Source organism: Teleopsis dalmanni, chromosome 1, assembly GCF_002237135.1.
Source record: "Teleopsis dalmanni isolate 2A chromosome 1, ASM223713v2, whole genome shotgun sequence".
In the NCBI taxonomy this organism is placed as follows: Eukaryota; Metazoa; Arthropoda; class Insecta; order Diptera; family Diopsidae; genus Teleopsis; species Teleopsis dalmanni.
In genome coordinates this window covers 194,345,140-194,362,429 of record NC_051846.1, presented here as the reverse complement: position 1 = coordinate 194,362,429, position 17,290 = coordinate 194,345,140, and the positions used below count along the sequence as shown (strand labels likewise).

Genomic DNA, 17,290 nt, shown 5'->3' with positions numbered 1-17,290 from the left:
AAGATCCTATGTTTTTATTTAAAGACTTTAGTGCACACTCACTTAATTTAAGGACTGAGTTAATTTTCAAAGGAAGTTAACTCAAACAATTTTTGCCACAGCTTAGCTACTTTGTGAACATGCACTTCTTTTAAAAAATTTATTTTTTAATTAACTCCTTCAATAATGTAAACAAAAATCTAATTTGCTCTTCGTTTGTAGTTACTCGTACCTTGAATCAAAATTTGATGACAATGCGCCTTTGTTCGTCTTAATTAAACTGAAACCTCGAAACAAAATTCAACTTCCAAATGCAGGCGTTTTTATATACTCGTATAATGCGTAATAGTTTAGGTTTCTAAGCTTTTTTCCTTCTCAGCTTTTTCTCAGCCATAAATTACCAACAAATGTTCAAGGAACTCATACAAAAATATATTCTCGTAGACGTTGGAAAATCTCATGAATTTTCTAGCAGCTTTTCAGACAAATATTTTTCTTTCGTAGCAGATTTCTTAACATTTTCTACACGCAGCAACTGTTGCCTTGTTTACTTTTTTACGCCTGCACTACTACAACAACAAATTCCTGAAAGATATTTTCGTCCTTTTGTTACTTTTTTGCTTTATAAAATTGCAGTTTTTCACATTTTTTTTTAATTACGAGAACGCTCCGAAATGAAGGTGGCACGGTTTAAGCTGCAGTAAAGGAAACACGTTAAGAAATCACATCCTTTGCTTAAGTTGCAAACATTGAAGAAGAATTTCAATGCTTTTTTTTTTGAATAAATTTTAAAGTCTTAAGTATATATTATATATTTTATTTATATTATTTATAAATGTCATATCATACATATCAGTTTCAACCGTTATCTATAATCTGTGGTATAACTTGACACTATTAGAATGGATAAACAGTGCAAGCCGACTACTAGATCTGCCGTATTATTCTTAAAGAAAATCTCATAAGATAAATAGAGAAAATTAAGATTAAGATAAACGTATGAGTTCCCTTTAGTTTAAGAATCCAAACTTTATTTAGTTTAAACCATATGAAAATATTATAAGAATAAAGATAGAGATAAGCCGGTTCCTGACAATGGAACGTGATTCGAATGGATCTTCTTAAGTATGAATGCTTCGCTTTGCATTTCTCATAATTTGCTAATCTCAGTCCAAAATAGAAGTTAACCCTAAGCTGCTAATTAACCTCAATTTTGATTTATTTTAACAGAAAAACCTGCTAGCATTATTGATAATCCAACTAATTTTTAAGTTATGTAAGGTATTTGAATGGGCTTATAAGTTTACAAACAGTTAATTATGGATGTTTCTAAGTACTGGTGCATTCTGAGAAATGGCTGTGGTTGGCTACGAGATTCTATTCGCAAGAATAGGATATATATTCTTTATATATATATAGCATATATATTCTATATGCTTTCTTTTTACTAAACAACGAAGGCATCTGACCAATTCTTTTGACCAATTTGTATTTAATAGCATGATTGGAGAGGTTTTTTCTCTTCAAACATATATATTGATTTATATATATATATATATATTGATTATTAATATTAATATATATATAATAAATATATATATATAATATATATATATATAATAATATATATATATATATATAATAAATATTATAATAATATATATATATTAACATATATAATATTATAATATAGTAATATTATATATATATATATATATAATATATTAAATACATAGAAACCGTATATATAAGCACTATATATTGATATCGAACTTTGTATCTCCTCAGATATTTTGTATTATTTTGTATTATTAATAATTTTTATATTATTAATTAAATATATTTAATTATTTAAATATATTTAATCAAATTATTAAATTTTTATGTTGATTTATTATTAATGTTATTATTCATTATTAAATATAATTAATTAATTATAGATAACTATATCATGAAGTGCCCTTCTGCCTAAGTACCTGTATGAAAATTTTCTATTAGAGCGACTATTTTGTATGTCAGGGTATGAACGTGGCGTTATAGACGCTTATATTATTCTATTCACTTCTTTTGAGAGTTATGATATCAAAAGCTCTAGATAATAATTGAACAAAATAAATACTATCTGCCTAATAAAAGTAAAAAGGTTATTTCGTGGAGTATTCCTTTTTAATCAAGAGATTAACATTTTTTGGTCAAGAATTTCTCTTCTGAGAAATATATAATATAACAATGTATAATGTATAGATTCTTGTTTAACCTGATTTTTTACATTTACCCTGACAACTTTTAGTTCACTAACTATTTTTTCAACACTAAGTACACAAAAAGCATAAGAATGTTGTAAGTATTTTTAATACCTGCAACTGTATCTCTCATGAATAACAAAAAACTATAGCAAATAAATAAATAAAAAATATTTAAATACAAATATAAAAAGTATCTCATTTAATAATTAATAATTTAGTGATTATTAATTTAGTGAAAATATATGTATTAGTAATTTATTTGAAATTAATAGTGAATTGTAGATCACATTATCTCGCTTTTTCATCTAATATTGGTATTAGTAATGCTGGTATTATTAAGGTCTGTATTTTTCGTTTAAATAAATAATCAAAAATTTATTTATGCTATTTATTTATAAAAAAATAAAAATTTATTTTGTGAATTTTCAATATAATATTTTAATAATCCTTTTAGCAATAAAACTAGTACTCAAATTAATTAAATTACGTTTTTTACGTTTTTATATATTTTCACCTAATAAATATTTAATTTTATGTATTTAATTCCGTTTTATTTTATGGTATTAAAATATTTACAATTTAAGAGCCTTGCATATAAATTACCTACAATTTACTCTCTAACAAATTGCAGATTACTTTAACTCGAAAATAATCCTTTAATGTGTTAAGTAAATAACAACAACAACAACAATAATAATGCTACCAACACAAAAAAAGGATGCAATCAAATACATAATTTATTGCTTTCGCTGGTAGCAAAACACGTTAAACATGAAATACGTTAACAACACGTATTAAATGCTCTTTCCATCACATTCAATAACCCCACAATCCTTCTGGCTCGTACCACTTTTCGCACAACTTAGGTTTACCCACAAAGTGTTAGCTATTTCCTGCTCGAGAAATGGTTACGTTCATATCCTTGTTAGCTTTCATACATGTGGCCTTTGACCATTTATCCATGCTGCTACCACTGCTGCCACTGCTGCCAGTGTCTGTCTATCCTATCTATAGTGTTGACATAATGTAAATTTGATTAATTTTCATATCCTGCGGGAAAATGTGCAACTTCCTCTTCGCAAGCTGCTATTCGTCTGTAGTGGTTCTTCGCAGTAGTGATTAAATTGAGTGCCTAAGAATTTGGCTACACGCAACCGGAAATGGTCATATTAAGAGCACTAAAATACGGTACGGAAATTATATTAAATAATTTTGCACAAATGATTAATGAGACTGAAATCTTACAGTTTCTTCTCATATCCTTTGGATTTCTTCAGAAATAAGAAAAATATTTTGTAATTGTTTTTCCCATGAAACGCATTTATTTCTACCTCGTTTTGCTGTGCGGAATTAGGCCAACTATTTGCGCAAAATAAAAATCTGTGGCAACATTAAAAATTTAAAAAGCAAATGCAGTTGTAAAAAAAAGAAAAATAAAATACTAAAGAATAAAAATGACTTCTTGTTTATTTTTCATTCACTTTCCTTGCTATCGAGTAAAGTGGCAAGCAAACACTACTGCGTTCAGTACTTGGAAGGGGAAGTTAACCATGAATGGCATAGAAATGTATTTGATGGGTCAGCAAAGTACCGGGCTTAGATTTATTTATGCTTTTATTTATAGTTTTTCTTACTTTCTTTTTCCATCGTCTCTTTTGTAAGCATTTTACTTGCTATTGTACATCCTTGCTTAAGTATATTTTCAGCTTGATTTATGTCTACTAAAACGTTGGGCATGGCATTATAAACGCCGTTGATATACGTACAAACTGCATACAACACTTAAGTTGTCAACACAATTGAAAGAAGATTCTAATAGGCGGGGCTAAGATAAATATGTACTCATATTATGCAGTATGGACATAACCAGTAGACAGTTAATATTGAATTGGTCTAATTGTGAGTAAGATGAAGTTTAAATGCTAAACTAAGTATGACGTAAAATATTAACTTCTTGTTAATTAAATATGAAAATGGATGAAATTGAATATTATTTTCAATTCAATAGAGAGAAAGCAACTTAATGACTAAAGGGAAGCTATTACCTAAATTGCAATAATATACCTACGTATACGTATATGACAAAGATCAATCAAAAAAAGTGTATAAACAAAAAGTACCAGAGAGTCATGCATATACTTCAAAAAGAACAAGAAAAGCTTTTAGTTGCTGCAACAAAAAACTCAAGACAAGAGGAATAGATGTCTACTAAGAACTTCATAAGGGAACATATCATACAAAAACCCACTAATTATGTAAATGAAAATATACATATATGCAAATCTAATATAGATTTATAGCATTGTTTCCTCTGCGATAGCATAATAGTCTTTAAAGGACTATTATAACTTACTATTCTTCTGAATTTTTTACTTTTCTTTTTACTCACTGACATCAATTATCTCGAAGCTACAATAATAAATACTTCGATTAGTAAATAAATCTAGTATCAACAAAAACAAAAAAATGTATGCGAGGGCTGATAGGCAAGTCAGCTATAAATGAAAAACCAGTAAGCTAATACTAAGCTAACAGTAGCTCTTCTCCCTATTTGATATTAGTATCTCCTCAACGAAAAACAGCCTGACAATCATTCGAAAGGCTGAATGTACTCTGTTCGGTAGAATGAGTTGCTGGCATAAATGATATACTATAATCGCGGTGTTCCACTCCACTAATGGCATAGAACTGTATTAATCTCTAATTGCCATATGTTCGTAGAGAACATATATACTAAATTTTAAAAATTCTTTATATTTCTTTCATTTCTCATAAATGTTCAACTTAATTGTTTCAGAATGAGTTTGTACCACACAACGTATAAGTAACTTTTAAAAATTACTAAATAAGAATAAAACTCTATATAGAATATATATTATCTAATTAATTTATTCTGCTTTTTGGCCTGATTGTTTAAGTTTGTATTTAAATTTATTTATATTTTTTATTAAACTTTAAACTCAAATAGTATTTTAAGCAAATTTCTATTAAATGTATTCCTTTTATTAACTTTGTGCAATTTTTTACCTTTTTTTTTCTTTCATGTGCCATCAATTTTATGCCTGCTGATGACGCTGCTGTCGCTGCCGCCGCTGTTATTTGATGTTAACGTGGGATTTACATTTTTTATACATATGCTGACATGCATTGCCCATTCAACATATACACACACATATACATTTTTACACTTTATTGTGTCTTCGTATTGTCAACTCCATATTAACAACTCCATTTGGCCATTGATTTTTGTCGAAAACATATTGCAACGCCACACTTTGCATCGTTCCACTTTTCAACTTTTTCCTTACTTCCGCTTTTGTGTCACATAAATGCATAAACCTACACACAAATTCACATATATGAATATACGTATCTATTATGCACTTTGGTAAAATTCAACATATAAACATAAATGCACGTCCACGTCTACGTCCACAGCATATAGAAAATGTCAGTCATCTGATGTGTTTTGTAATGCACCCGGTGGTTTGGCACCTTCTGATGGTAGCCGTTTGTATGGTCCTTGCGTACCAGCTGAGAAACGCTGTGACGGTTATTTGGATTGCCGTAATGGACGTGATGAGGATGGTTGCACGGGCATACCATGTCGCTTGGATCAGTTTCGTTGTGCCAATGGAATGAAGTGTATTGATGCTTCACTTAAATGCAATCACAAAGACGATTGTGGTGATAAATCTGATGAGCAAGCCTGCAGTAAGTAAATTTAAAAATCTACTTAGTTTTCAGAGAATAAACAATGATGCCAGACTGAAGTAGGACTAATTAGGACCCACCCATACATTCTGCAGATGCAAATGAATGTTGCTTTCAATATACATCAATTTGTGTTCATTTTTTTGTTTAAAATTTTTTATGGTTAATTGTATAGAGAAAGATCAATATTTTCTTAACCCACTGTCATTTGCTCTACAATTTGAATAGAAAATATATAATATTTCTTGATTGTTTCATTTCCTAAAACATTTTCATAATTATTATTAAAATTCTAAAGAAGAATATTCAAAGATAAAAGATACTTTTATCTAAATAAAATACTTATTGTTCACACTTAAAGGAAAGAGAGAAAACATATACTCCTATGCTTTTGAAGAGAAAATAAATATAATTAATATGCATATATGTATATATGCACATTATATACAAAAATAAGGCACTTCGTATAAGTATATTACTAACAGTTTTAACTTCAATGAAACACTCATTTTTGCTCCTTCATAGTCTCGCATTATTGCACTACATTGTTGCACTAGATTTTTTCCCATTATCCTCAAAACAAATATTGTACTTTTATCGTATCACGTTAGGACGTTACGACTCAATTTTGTACACAATTTCAATATTTTTTCCGTAAACGTAAGTGTATCATAATCGTTATTGTATCAACAGATTTCCCACCCTGTCATCATGAACAATTTCGTTGCACGAATGCTCTGTGCATACCATCCAACTTTCATTGTGATGGCTATCATGATTGTGCGGACGAAAGTGATGAAGCTAACTGCTCGGCAATTGCATGTCCTGATAATAAGTTCCTTTGTCCCCGTGGCGGCTCGGACGGTTCACCCAAGTGCATATTAAAATCTAAGCTCTGCGATGGAAACCGTGACTGTCAAGATGGCAGTGATGAGGAAACTGCTTGTTGTAAGTGTTATGATGACAATACCATTATTGCAGTTGTTATGCCATTAATTCTCTTTTTATCGAATTGCGCTACATTCATCATTTTTGTTTTCAATTCCAGCCACTTCAATATGTCCCGTACTTGATTGTGAGCATAAATGTGCACCTTCACTAACAGGTGGCATATGTTACTGTCCAGCTGGCCAAAGATTGCATACAGATAATCGTACTTGTGTAGATCTGGACGAATGTACCGAATGGGGTCATTGTGATCAACTGTGTACCAATACCGAAGGCTCTTACACTTGTCAATGCGCCCAAGGTTATAGTCTAATAAATAATTCGAAGTGTATAGCACCTGATGCTAATAATTTGCAACTGATCTTTGCACATGATCGTGCTGTGGTGCGTATGTCCTCACATGGTGGAGATCCACGCGTTTTAGCGAATGCCACAGCCGCTTCTGGTGTAGCATATCATTATCAACGTAATACACTTTATTGGTCGGATGTGAAAACAAGAAAGGTGCAATCTTTGCCTCTTGACGTCTATAACGGTGCTATTTCTCCTCTTGACTTGACATTGCCTGGTACATGGGCGCCAGTTGCACTCTCAGTTGATTGGGTGGGTGATAAAATTTATGTAGCAGATTTAATTGGACAAAAAATTGATGTTTTTGAATTGAGCGGGCATTGGCATGCAGTAGTTTTAGGTTCCAACTTAACTAGTCCAGCTGACTTGGCATTAGATCCCACTTCTGGTTTAATGTTTGTTGCTGACGGTGGTCAAGTTCTGCGTGCGCATATGGATGGTACACATGCACGCTCTATTGTATCAGAAGCTGCTTACAAAGCATCTGGTGTGACTGTTGACATAATTGCGAAAAGAGTTTTCTGGTGTGATTCACTCCTTGACTACATTGAATCAGTGGATTATGAGGGTAATTATCGTGTGATGATCTTACGTGGCCAACAGGTTCCGAGTCCTTCACGTTTAGCACATTTCGAAAACCGTATTTACTGGACGGATGCCACTAAGCAGGGTATAATGTCGGTTGACAAATTTGCTGGAACGACTTCCATACAAGTTACTTACAAAGCCAAAGATATTCGTGACCCCAAAGGTATTGTGACCGTACACGCACTTAGTCAACCCAAGGTGTCTAATCCTTGTGGTAATAATAACGGTGGCTGCAATCATATGTGTATTGTGACTGCTGTCAAAGGTGCGCCCGCCGGTTTAGGTTATCGTTGTGCTTGTCATACTGGTTATCAGCTGCAGACTGATCTGAAGAATTGCAAAATTGTACGCGAATTCCTTATGTACTCGCAACAACGTTTTATTAAAGGCAAGGTGCTTGATCCTGTCATTGAAGGGTTTAGCGATGCTATATTACCAGTGGTCTCTAGACGTGCACGCTTCGTTGGCTTGGACTTTGATGCGAGAGATGAATTTATTTATTACTCTGATGTCTTGCAAGATGTTATATATCGTGTACATCGTAATGGAACAGGCCGTGAAATAGTTTTAGCCTCTCAAAATGAAGGTGTTGAGGGTCTCGCTGTGGATTGGGGTTCTAAAAATCTCTACTATATTGATTCTCGTAAAGGCACTTTAAATGTGATGTCCACTCGTAATGTTACTTACCGTCGCACATTGCTCAAAAATTTGAAACGTCCACGTGCCATAGTAGTACACCCTAATCGTGGTTATATATTTTTCTCCGAATGGGATCGCCCAGCTAATATAACTCGTGCCAACACTGATGGCACTAACTTATTAGCTTTTAAAAATGTTACCCTTGGTTGGCCAAATGGTTTGTCGATTGACTTCAAAGAAGATCGCGTTTATTGGTGTGATGCTTTACTGGACCACGTTCAACATTCTAATCTAGATGGTACTGATATAAAGACAGTAAACTCTCGTTTAGTACGTCACCCATTCTCTATTGTCATACATAATGAGTGGATGTACATAACAGATTGGAGACTGGATGCTATCATACGTCTACACAAACTGACCGGAGAGCAAGAAGAAATGATGGTACGTGAACCACAAACGAATCGCTTATATGGTGTTAAGGTTTTCAGTCGCGATGTGCAAGTCATCGCAGAAACCCAACCTTGTCATGTAAATAACGGTGGCTGTGAGAAAATATGTTTTGCATTGCCTCGAAATGACAGCTCAGGCCAATTACAGTCCAAATGTTCCTGTCCTTATGGCGAACGCTTGGCTGATGATCAAACATCTTGCATATTAGATCCTAGCACAGAACCTCCAGTTGAACCATGTCCACACTCCTGGGACTTCACTTGCAAAAATCAACGGTGTATACCTAAATCATGGGTATGTGATGGTGATGATGATTGCTTGGATAATAGTGACGAAGAACAGAATTGTACAAGTAAGTGTAAATTATATAAAGTTTTATTTTCAACCTTTAAGCAATATCATTTTTGTAGAACCAACTTGTGGCTCCAATGAGTTCCAATGTAAATCAGGACGCTGCATTCCACTTAACTTCCGTTGTGATCAAGAAAACGATTGTGGCGATAATTCCGACGAATATGAATGTGGCAACGTAACCTGTGGTGCATCCCAATTTGCTTGCGCCAATGGTCGTTGTATTCCCAACATGTGGAAATGTGATAGCGAAAACGATTGTGGTGACGGTTCGGATGAAGGTGATTTTTGCGCTGAAAAAACATGCGCTTACTTCCAATTTACCTGTCCTCGCACTGGTCATTGTATACCGCAGAGTTGGGTTTGTGATGGTGACGATGATTGCTTTGACAAACAAGATGAAAAAGATTGCCCACCAATCAGTTGTCTTTCCAATCAATTCAAATGTGCAGATTTACGGCAATGCGTGGAGGAATCCTATAAATGTGATGGCATTCCAGATTGTAATGATGGCAGTGATGAATTGGGTTGTCCTTCAATGGGTCCAAATCAATGTAATCTTGAAAAACATTTCCGTTGCAAATCATCCGGCTTTTGCATACCTATTGCATGGCACTGTGATGGTTCCAATGATTGCTCCGATCATTCGGATGAAGAAGATTGTGGACAAATTACTTGTGCAAATAATTTCTTTAAATGTGATAACTCCAACTGCGTATTTAAGGCTTATATATGCGATGGCAAAGATGACTGTGGCGATGGTTCTGATGAGAGCGCACAACATGCTTGCGTACCTCCACCATTCAAATGCCCACATGGTCAATGGCAGTGTCCTGGTGTAACAGAACGATGTGTTAATACAACTTCGGTTTGCGATGGTACCCCTGACTGTCCAAATGGCGCTGATGAAGGAGAAGGTTGTGATTTAGCGCAGTGTGACCATCAATCAGGCTTATGTTCTAATGGTTGTCAAAAAACACCAATGGGTGCGACTTGTGTTTGTCCTCCAGGCTCAGAAATTGGCACTGATGATCAATATACCTGTGTTGACACCAATGAATGCGAACCACCTGGACTTTGTTCTCAACAATGTACCAATACGAAAAATTCATACTTCTGTTCCTGTATGGATGGCTATGTTCTCGAACCCAATAAACATACGTGTAAGGCTGTTAACCATAGCGCAGCATTTTTAATCATTTCCAATCGCCATTCGATATTGGTAGCTGATTTGAAAGAACAAGGGTTAGAGCGTGTGCCTATAAATGTGGAAAACGTCGTGGCAACAGCTTCGAATATGCACACTGGTACGATATACTGGAGTGATATGAAATTGAAGAAAATTTCGTGCTTGTATCGTGGCAGTAATCCACAAGAAATCATAACCACTGGTTTGGATTTAGTCGAAGGCTTAGCATACGATTGGATAGCGAAAAATCTTTACTGGTTAGACAGTAAACTAAATACAATTGAAGTATCCACAGAAAATGGTACAAATCGTTTAGTGCTTGTCCGTGAAAACATAACGCAACCACGTGGTATGTGCATTGATCCAAGTCCAGATGCGCGTTTTATTTTTTGGACAGACTGGGGCGAAAATCCTCGGGTTGAGCGTATTGGCATGGATGGCACTATGCGACTAACAATTATCAACACTAAAATTTACTGGCCAAATGGACTGACACTTGACATCTCTACCAAGCGTGTTTACTTTGCCGACTCAAAGTTGGACTTTATTGATTTCTGTAACTATGACGGCTCTGGTCGACAGCAAGTTCTAGCAGGCAGCCATTATTTACTACACCCACACTCACTCTCACTGTTTGAGGATACTTTATACTGGACAGATCGTCAGCTGAACCGTGTGCTATCAGCTACTAAATTCCGTGGCAAAAATCAAACCGTTGTATCGCATTTAATTAGTCAGCCACTCTCAATACACGTAAATCACCCTTCATTGCAACCAATTTATCCCAATCCATGTGAGAAAAAAAGATGCCAACATTTATGTTTATTAAGTCCAAGTGCTGAAGATGGTTGCTCCTGTAAATGCAAACCAGGTTTCCGTTTAGTCAATAATGTAGATTGTGTGGAAGAAGAAAATCCTTTCTTAATGGTCGTTAAAGGCACACAAATTGTTGATATACCCTTGAATGGTGGTGACGCACGGGCAGGTTCATTGGCACCTGTTATTGGAATTGAAAGTAGTACTGGACTTGATTTCGATCGCAAAGGAGAAACTCTATATTGGGTGCAAGGAAGAGAGGATGATGCAGAAAACTGTACGATATTTACTACTCCTTATGGTGGTGGTAATAAGACGGAATTCCTTACTTCAAATACCGGCATCGTAGGTGCACCATACACAATAGCATTTGATTGGTTAGGACGCAATTTGTACATGGGTAACCGAATAGCTAGCAACATTGAAGTTGTGCGTGTTGATGGTAAAGTTAAATTCAGAACAATTGTTCTAGCGAACGATGGAAATAAAACATCGGTGGCGCAACCTAAACAAATAGTTCTAGATCCGAATGATGGTAAAATGTTTTGGATTGACGATGGTGGTCTGGATGTTCCAATTAAAATAGCGCGTGCCAATATGAATGGTCTTAATCCAATAGTATTGAAAGAGAATGTTAAAAGCCTTGAAAGCATTGCACTTGATGTAGACAAAAAACAAATTTATTACAGCACTCAATTCCCACCGTCAATATGCGTCATGGACTATAGTGGAGACGGTCATAGAATTCTAATGAGCGAAAGTAATGCAATTGCACGCCCGAAAGCTCTTGGTGTGCTCGATTCCAGACTTTACTATCTAGACCCATTGTATGAAAAAATTGTACGAGTTGATTTGCCGAATGGTGACAACCCCAGAGTAGTTATAGACAACGAACCTGATCTGAAGAGTATGATAATTTACAAGAAGCGTCCTTTAATGCAGCATCCTTGCCAAACCAATAACGGAGGATGTGAACAAATATGTATACCAGACGAAGCTTCATCTCGTACTTGCGCTTGTGGTATCGGTTATCGCAAAGAGAACGATATACTCTGTGTGGCTTATAAAACATTTGCTGTTGTTTCTCAGTCTGATGTTATACGCGGTTATAGTTTGAATGATAGTTCAGATGCTATGGTTCCAGTTAGTGGATCAGGTCATCAAATTTTACACGTTGATGTATTCTTCCGTGAACAATGGATTTACTGGGTCGAATACAATCGTGGTTATTGGAATGGCATATTCAGAGTGAGACAAAATGGTACAGATCTTCAACAAATAGTTAAAGATGGCATTGGAGGTAATGGCATACGTGGTTTAGCAATTGATTGGGTAGCTGGTAATTTGTACTTTACAAATGTTTTTCCACATGAAAACTACGTTGAAGTTTGCTGGTTGGACGGTAGTAATCGCAAAGTTTTAGTTAAAACCACAAATGATTCACCAAGAGAATTGGCTGTAAATCCTATTAAACGGTTAATCTACTGGATTGACTATGGTCAATATCCTCGAATTGGTATGGCAAATTTGGATGGCAGCAAATGGACACAAGTGGTAACTTCCGGCATATCAAACCCACGTGATTTAACTATTGACCTACAAACGCATGATGTTTACTGGGTGGACACCAAGTTGGATACAATACAAAAAATTTCCTATTCTGGCAACAATCGACAAATAATTCGACGAAACTTACCAAACCCAATGGGAATTGCTATACATGGAAATGATGTTTACTGGGTTGATCAAAATTTAATGACAGTATTCAAAGCTTCTAAATTTGCAAGAGATACCGATTTACCAATACGCGTACGTACCAATTTGCCGAAGTTAAGCGATATTGTCATATATAATGATAATAATCAACCACAAGATGCTAATAATCCATGCACACGTCTTGGAAATGGAGGTTGCGATCAACTTTGCTTCAGTTTCCCAGAAGATCAATCCAGTCCTTCAAGACTAAACTATCGTTGCGACTGCGCAACCGGAAAGTTAGGAAGTGACAACCATAAATGCGAAATCGTAAATGAATATTTGGTATTTGCTACACGTACCGAAATTAGAGCAGTAAACTTAGATCCACGATCTACTCAAGTTCCTTTCACACCTATGACCAATCTAACAAATGTTGTAGGACTTGATTTCGATTACGCCGATAATCATATGTTATATACACAAATCCGTCCATGGGCTAAAATTGCCTATACTAAAGCCAATGCTCCAAGCAGTAATGATATCAACGTAGTGCTCAACAAAGGCATCAATCCAGAGGGAATCGCTTACGATTGGACTCAAAATAAAATTTACTGGACTGACAGTTCGAACAACTCTATATATGCTATGAATTTAGATGGCACAGAACTGGTAATGATAGCTAGAGTAGAACGCCCACGTGCTATTGTGCTGGATCCTTGCAATGGAACACTATTCTTTACCGACTGGGGACGTTTTGGTACATCTGGAAAAATATTCCGCACAACAATGGCGGGCTCACTTAAGCGTGCTATAGTCGATAAGGATTTATCTCAGCCCAGCGGTTTGGCAATTGACTATGACGAACGAAAACTCTACTGGACGGATGCAGTACGCGAAAAAATTGAACGCTCAGATTTAGATGGTCAAAATAGAGAACTTTTAGTCGCGGCAACAATTTATCCATTCGCTATAACAGTTTTTCGTAATCACATTTATTGGACAGACCTACAGCTGCGTGGTGTTTACCGTGCTGAAAAACATACTGGTGCTAATATGGTTGAAATGGTTAAGCGCTTGGAAGACTCTCCACGTGATATACGCGTATATAGCGCTGAACGGCAAAAATGTACCACTAACGCTTGCCTGATAAACAATGGAGGCTGTGCTCAAAGCTGTCATCCGGCACCAAATAATAAAGCGGAATGTAAATGTGACGATAGCTCGAAAGTTGTCAACGAGGGACGAATGTGTGCGCCACGTAATAATACTTGCGAAGCTAGCAAATTCTATTGCCAAAATGGTAAATGTATATCACGCATGTGGTCCTGTGATGGTGATGATGATTGTGGTGACAATTCAGATGAAGATCCAAACTACTGCTCTTACCACTCATGCTCTCCAAATGAGTTCCGCTGCAATAATGGACGTTGTATATTTAAATCATGGAAATGTGATCACGAAAATGACTGTAAGGATGGTTCCGATGAAATTGACTGCACTTATCCACCTTGTGTGGATGGCGAATTTACTTGCGGTAATGGACGTTGCATACCTATGTCACAAGTTTGTAATGGCGTTAATGATTGCAAAGATAACGCAACATCTGATGAAACTCATGAACGTTGCCCAACAAACACAACTTGTCCTGCAAATCATCTTAAATGTGAGAAAACGAATATCTGTGTTGAACCATATTGGTTGTGTGATGGCGACAACGATTGTGGCGATAATTCTGATGAAGATCCACTACATTGCGGTCAGCGAACTTGCCCGACAAACAGCTTCCGTTGCCCGAACCATAGATGCATACCAGCAACTTGGTATTGCGATGGTGATGATGACTGCGGCGATGGTGCCGATGAGCCACCAGAATATTGCAAATCTGAAGGGCGTACTTGTTTCGGTGATCTATTTACCTGTGATAATGGCAACTGTATTCCTAGAATCTATATATGCGATGGCGATAACGATTGTCTCGACAACAGTGACGAAGATAATCGACATCAGTGCAGTAAGTTAAATTTGTGTACTTGGGAGTATTGTAATAATTTTTATTAACTATAAATTTTGTAGATGATCGAAAATGCGATGATGAAACAGAATTTACGTGCGTTGAAAACAAATCTTGGGGACGTGCGCAGTGTATACCAAAGAAATGGATTTGCGATGGCGATCCAGATTGTGTGGATGGTGCTGATGAGAACACAACGCTACACAATTGTGCTACACAACAACCTTGTGCTGAGGATATGTTTACTTGCGGCAATGGCAGATGCATCAACAAAGTAAGTCCAACTAAGAAATCCATTCCTCTGAATTTATATCTTAAATCTTATTTATCTCTGTAGGGCTGGATTTGTGATCATGATAATGATTGTGGTGATGGTACTGATGAAGGCAAGTTCTGTAATTCTAAATATAAGACATGCTCTCCAGAAGAATTCACGTGTCAGAACTTTAAATGCATACGTAATCCATATCGTTGCGATGGTGAGGATGACTGTGGTGATCATTCAGATGAAGTGGATTGTAAGAAAGAAAATGTTACTTGTGCTGCCGGACAGTTTACTTGCACAAATGGTCAATGTATAGATAGCCAACTAGTATGTAATAAAATGCCGGACTGTTCAGATGAATCTGACGAGCCAGCTCATTGCAATGTGGATGAATGTGCTAAAGTGGAAATTCACCAGTGTGGTCACAAGTGTGTGGATACAGTGACGGGCTATTATTGCGATTGTAATCAAGGTTATAAGTAAGTAGCTACTGTTAATTTATTATTTTTTCATGCTTAAAAAATTATTAACCTTTTCCAGACTCTTGGCTGATGGCAAGGCATGTGCAGATATTGATGAGTGTATTGAACAACCAGGGGCTTGTTCTCAACACTGCTCCAATACACCTGGCAGTTATTATTGTAAATGTGATGAACGGTACTATGAACGCCAGATCGATGAACACACATGCAAGCGCAGGGATAACATCACAGCTTGGCTAATCTTCACGAATAAATATTATGTACGTAACATGTCGCTTGACGGATCACTATATAACCTTATGCATCAAGATCTTATGAACGTGGTGGCATTAGATTTTGATATCAGAGATGAATATATGTACTTCTGTGATGTTACAGCAAAAACAATATTCCGATCAAAGTACAATGATGAAAGTGACAAACCTGCCAGAGAACCCGTTATACGGCATGACTCGCATGGTTTGGAGGGCATTGCAATTGATTGGGTTGGTCGAAAATTGTATTGGTTAGATAGGCATTCTAAGAATTTAGATGTCTCCGAGTTGAATGGCACTTCACGTAAAACTCTACGTAGTGGTGTTGTAGATCCACGCGCCATTGTTGTGCACCCTGGCATTGGATTCCTGTACTTCACATCATGGCATTTACAGGCGTACATAGCTAAAATGGGTATGGATGGCTCAAATTTCAAACGCATATTAACGTATGAAAATGATATTGCTTGGCCTAATGCTTTAGCAATCGATTACTTCACCGATCGCATATACTGGGCAGATGCACATTTGGATTATATTGCTTATGCCGATTTGGAAGGTCATAATCGACATATTGTACTATCTGGTGCTAAAGTGCCTCATGTATTTGCCATTAGCTTGTTTGATGATAACTTGTATTGGAGTGACTGGAACTTGAAGGCAATTGTGCGAGCGAATAAATTTACAGGTGCTAACTATACTGTCATACGTAATACCACCCATCGTCCTTATGATATTCACATTAACCATCCAATGCGACAAGTACCATATGCAAATCCATGCGGTACAGGAAACGGTGGTTGTTCCCATTTATGTTTAATTTCTCCACCTCCAGAATCGACTTATCTAAATATTGAAGGTTATATTGAAGAAGGCGCTCCAGGCTATAAATGTGCTTGTCCAAATCAATTTTATTTATCCAGTGATAGCAAAACTTGTATAGCAAACTGCACAACTGGACAACATCGTTGTGGTGGTTTCGATGAGAAATGCATACCATGGTTCTGGAAATGTGATGGTGAAAAGGATTGTAAAGATGGTTCAGATGAGTTGCCGACATGTCCGCAACGTCATTGCCGCGCCGGAACATTCCAATGCAAAAATACCAACTGCACACCATCGGCCACAATTTGTGATGGCACTGATGACTGTGGCGATGGAAGTGATGAACAAAATTGTGAACTACCTTGTCCAGAATCGGACTTCAAATGTAAATCTAGTGGTCGTTGTATATTGGATAGTTGGCGTTGTGATGGTGATGCTGATTGTAAAGATGGTAGTGATGAAGATCCTGCTCATTGTCGTA

General features: G+C 36.0%; 1 protein-coding gene across 1 annotated transcript in view; it reads left to right on the top strand.

Moving 5' to 3' along the window:
• LOC119671029 (low-density lipoprotein receptor-related protein 2) overlaps positions 1-17,290 on the top strand; it is a 151,577-nt gene that overhangs the window by 130,436 nt on the left and 3,851 nt on the right. Inside the window, exons 5-11 of the mRNA XM_038081514.1 lie at positions 5,664-5,939; positions 6,633-6,887; positions 6,988-9,270; positions 9,329-14,983; positions 15,046-15,257; positions 15,321-15,727; positions 15,789-17,287. Of these exons, the coding sequence (XP_037937442.1) occupies positions 5,664-5,939; positions 6,633-6,887; positions 6,988-9,270; positions 9,329-14,983; positions 15,046-15,257; positions 15,321-15,727; positions 15,789-17,287 (10,587 nt within the window). The remainder of the gene's footprint in view (positions 1-5,663; positions 5,940-6,632; positions 6,888-6,987; positions 9,271-9,328; positions 14,984-15,045; positions 15,258-15,320; positions 15,728-15,788; positions 17,288-17,290) is intronic.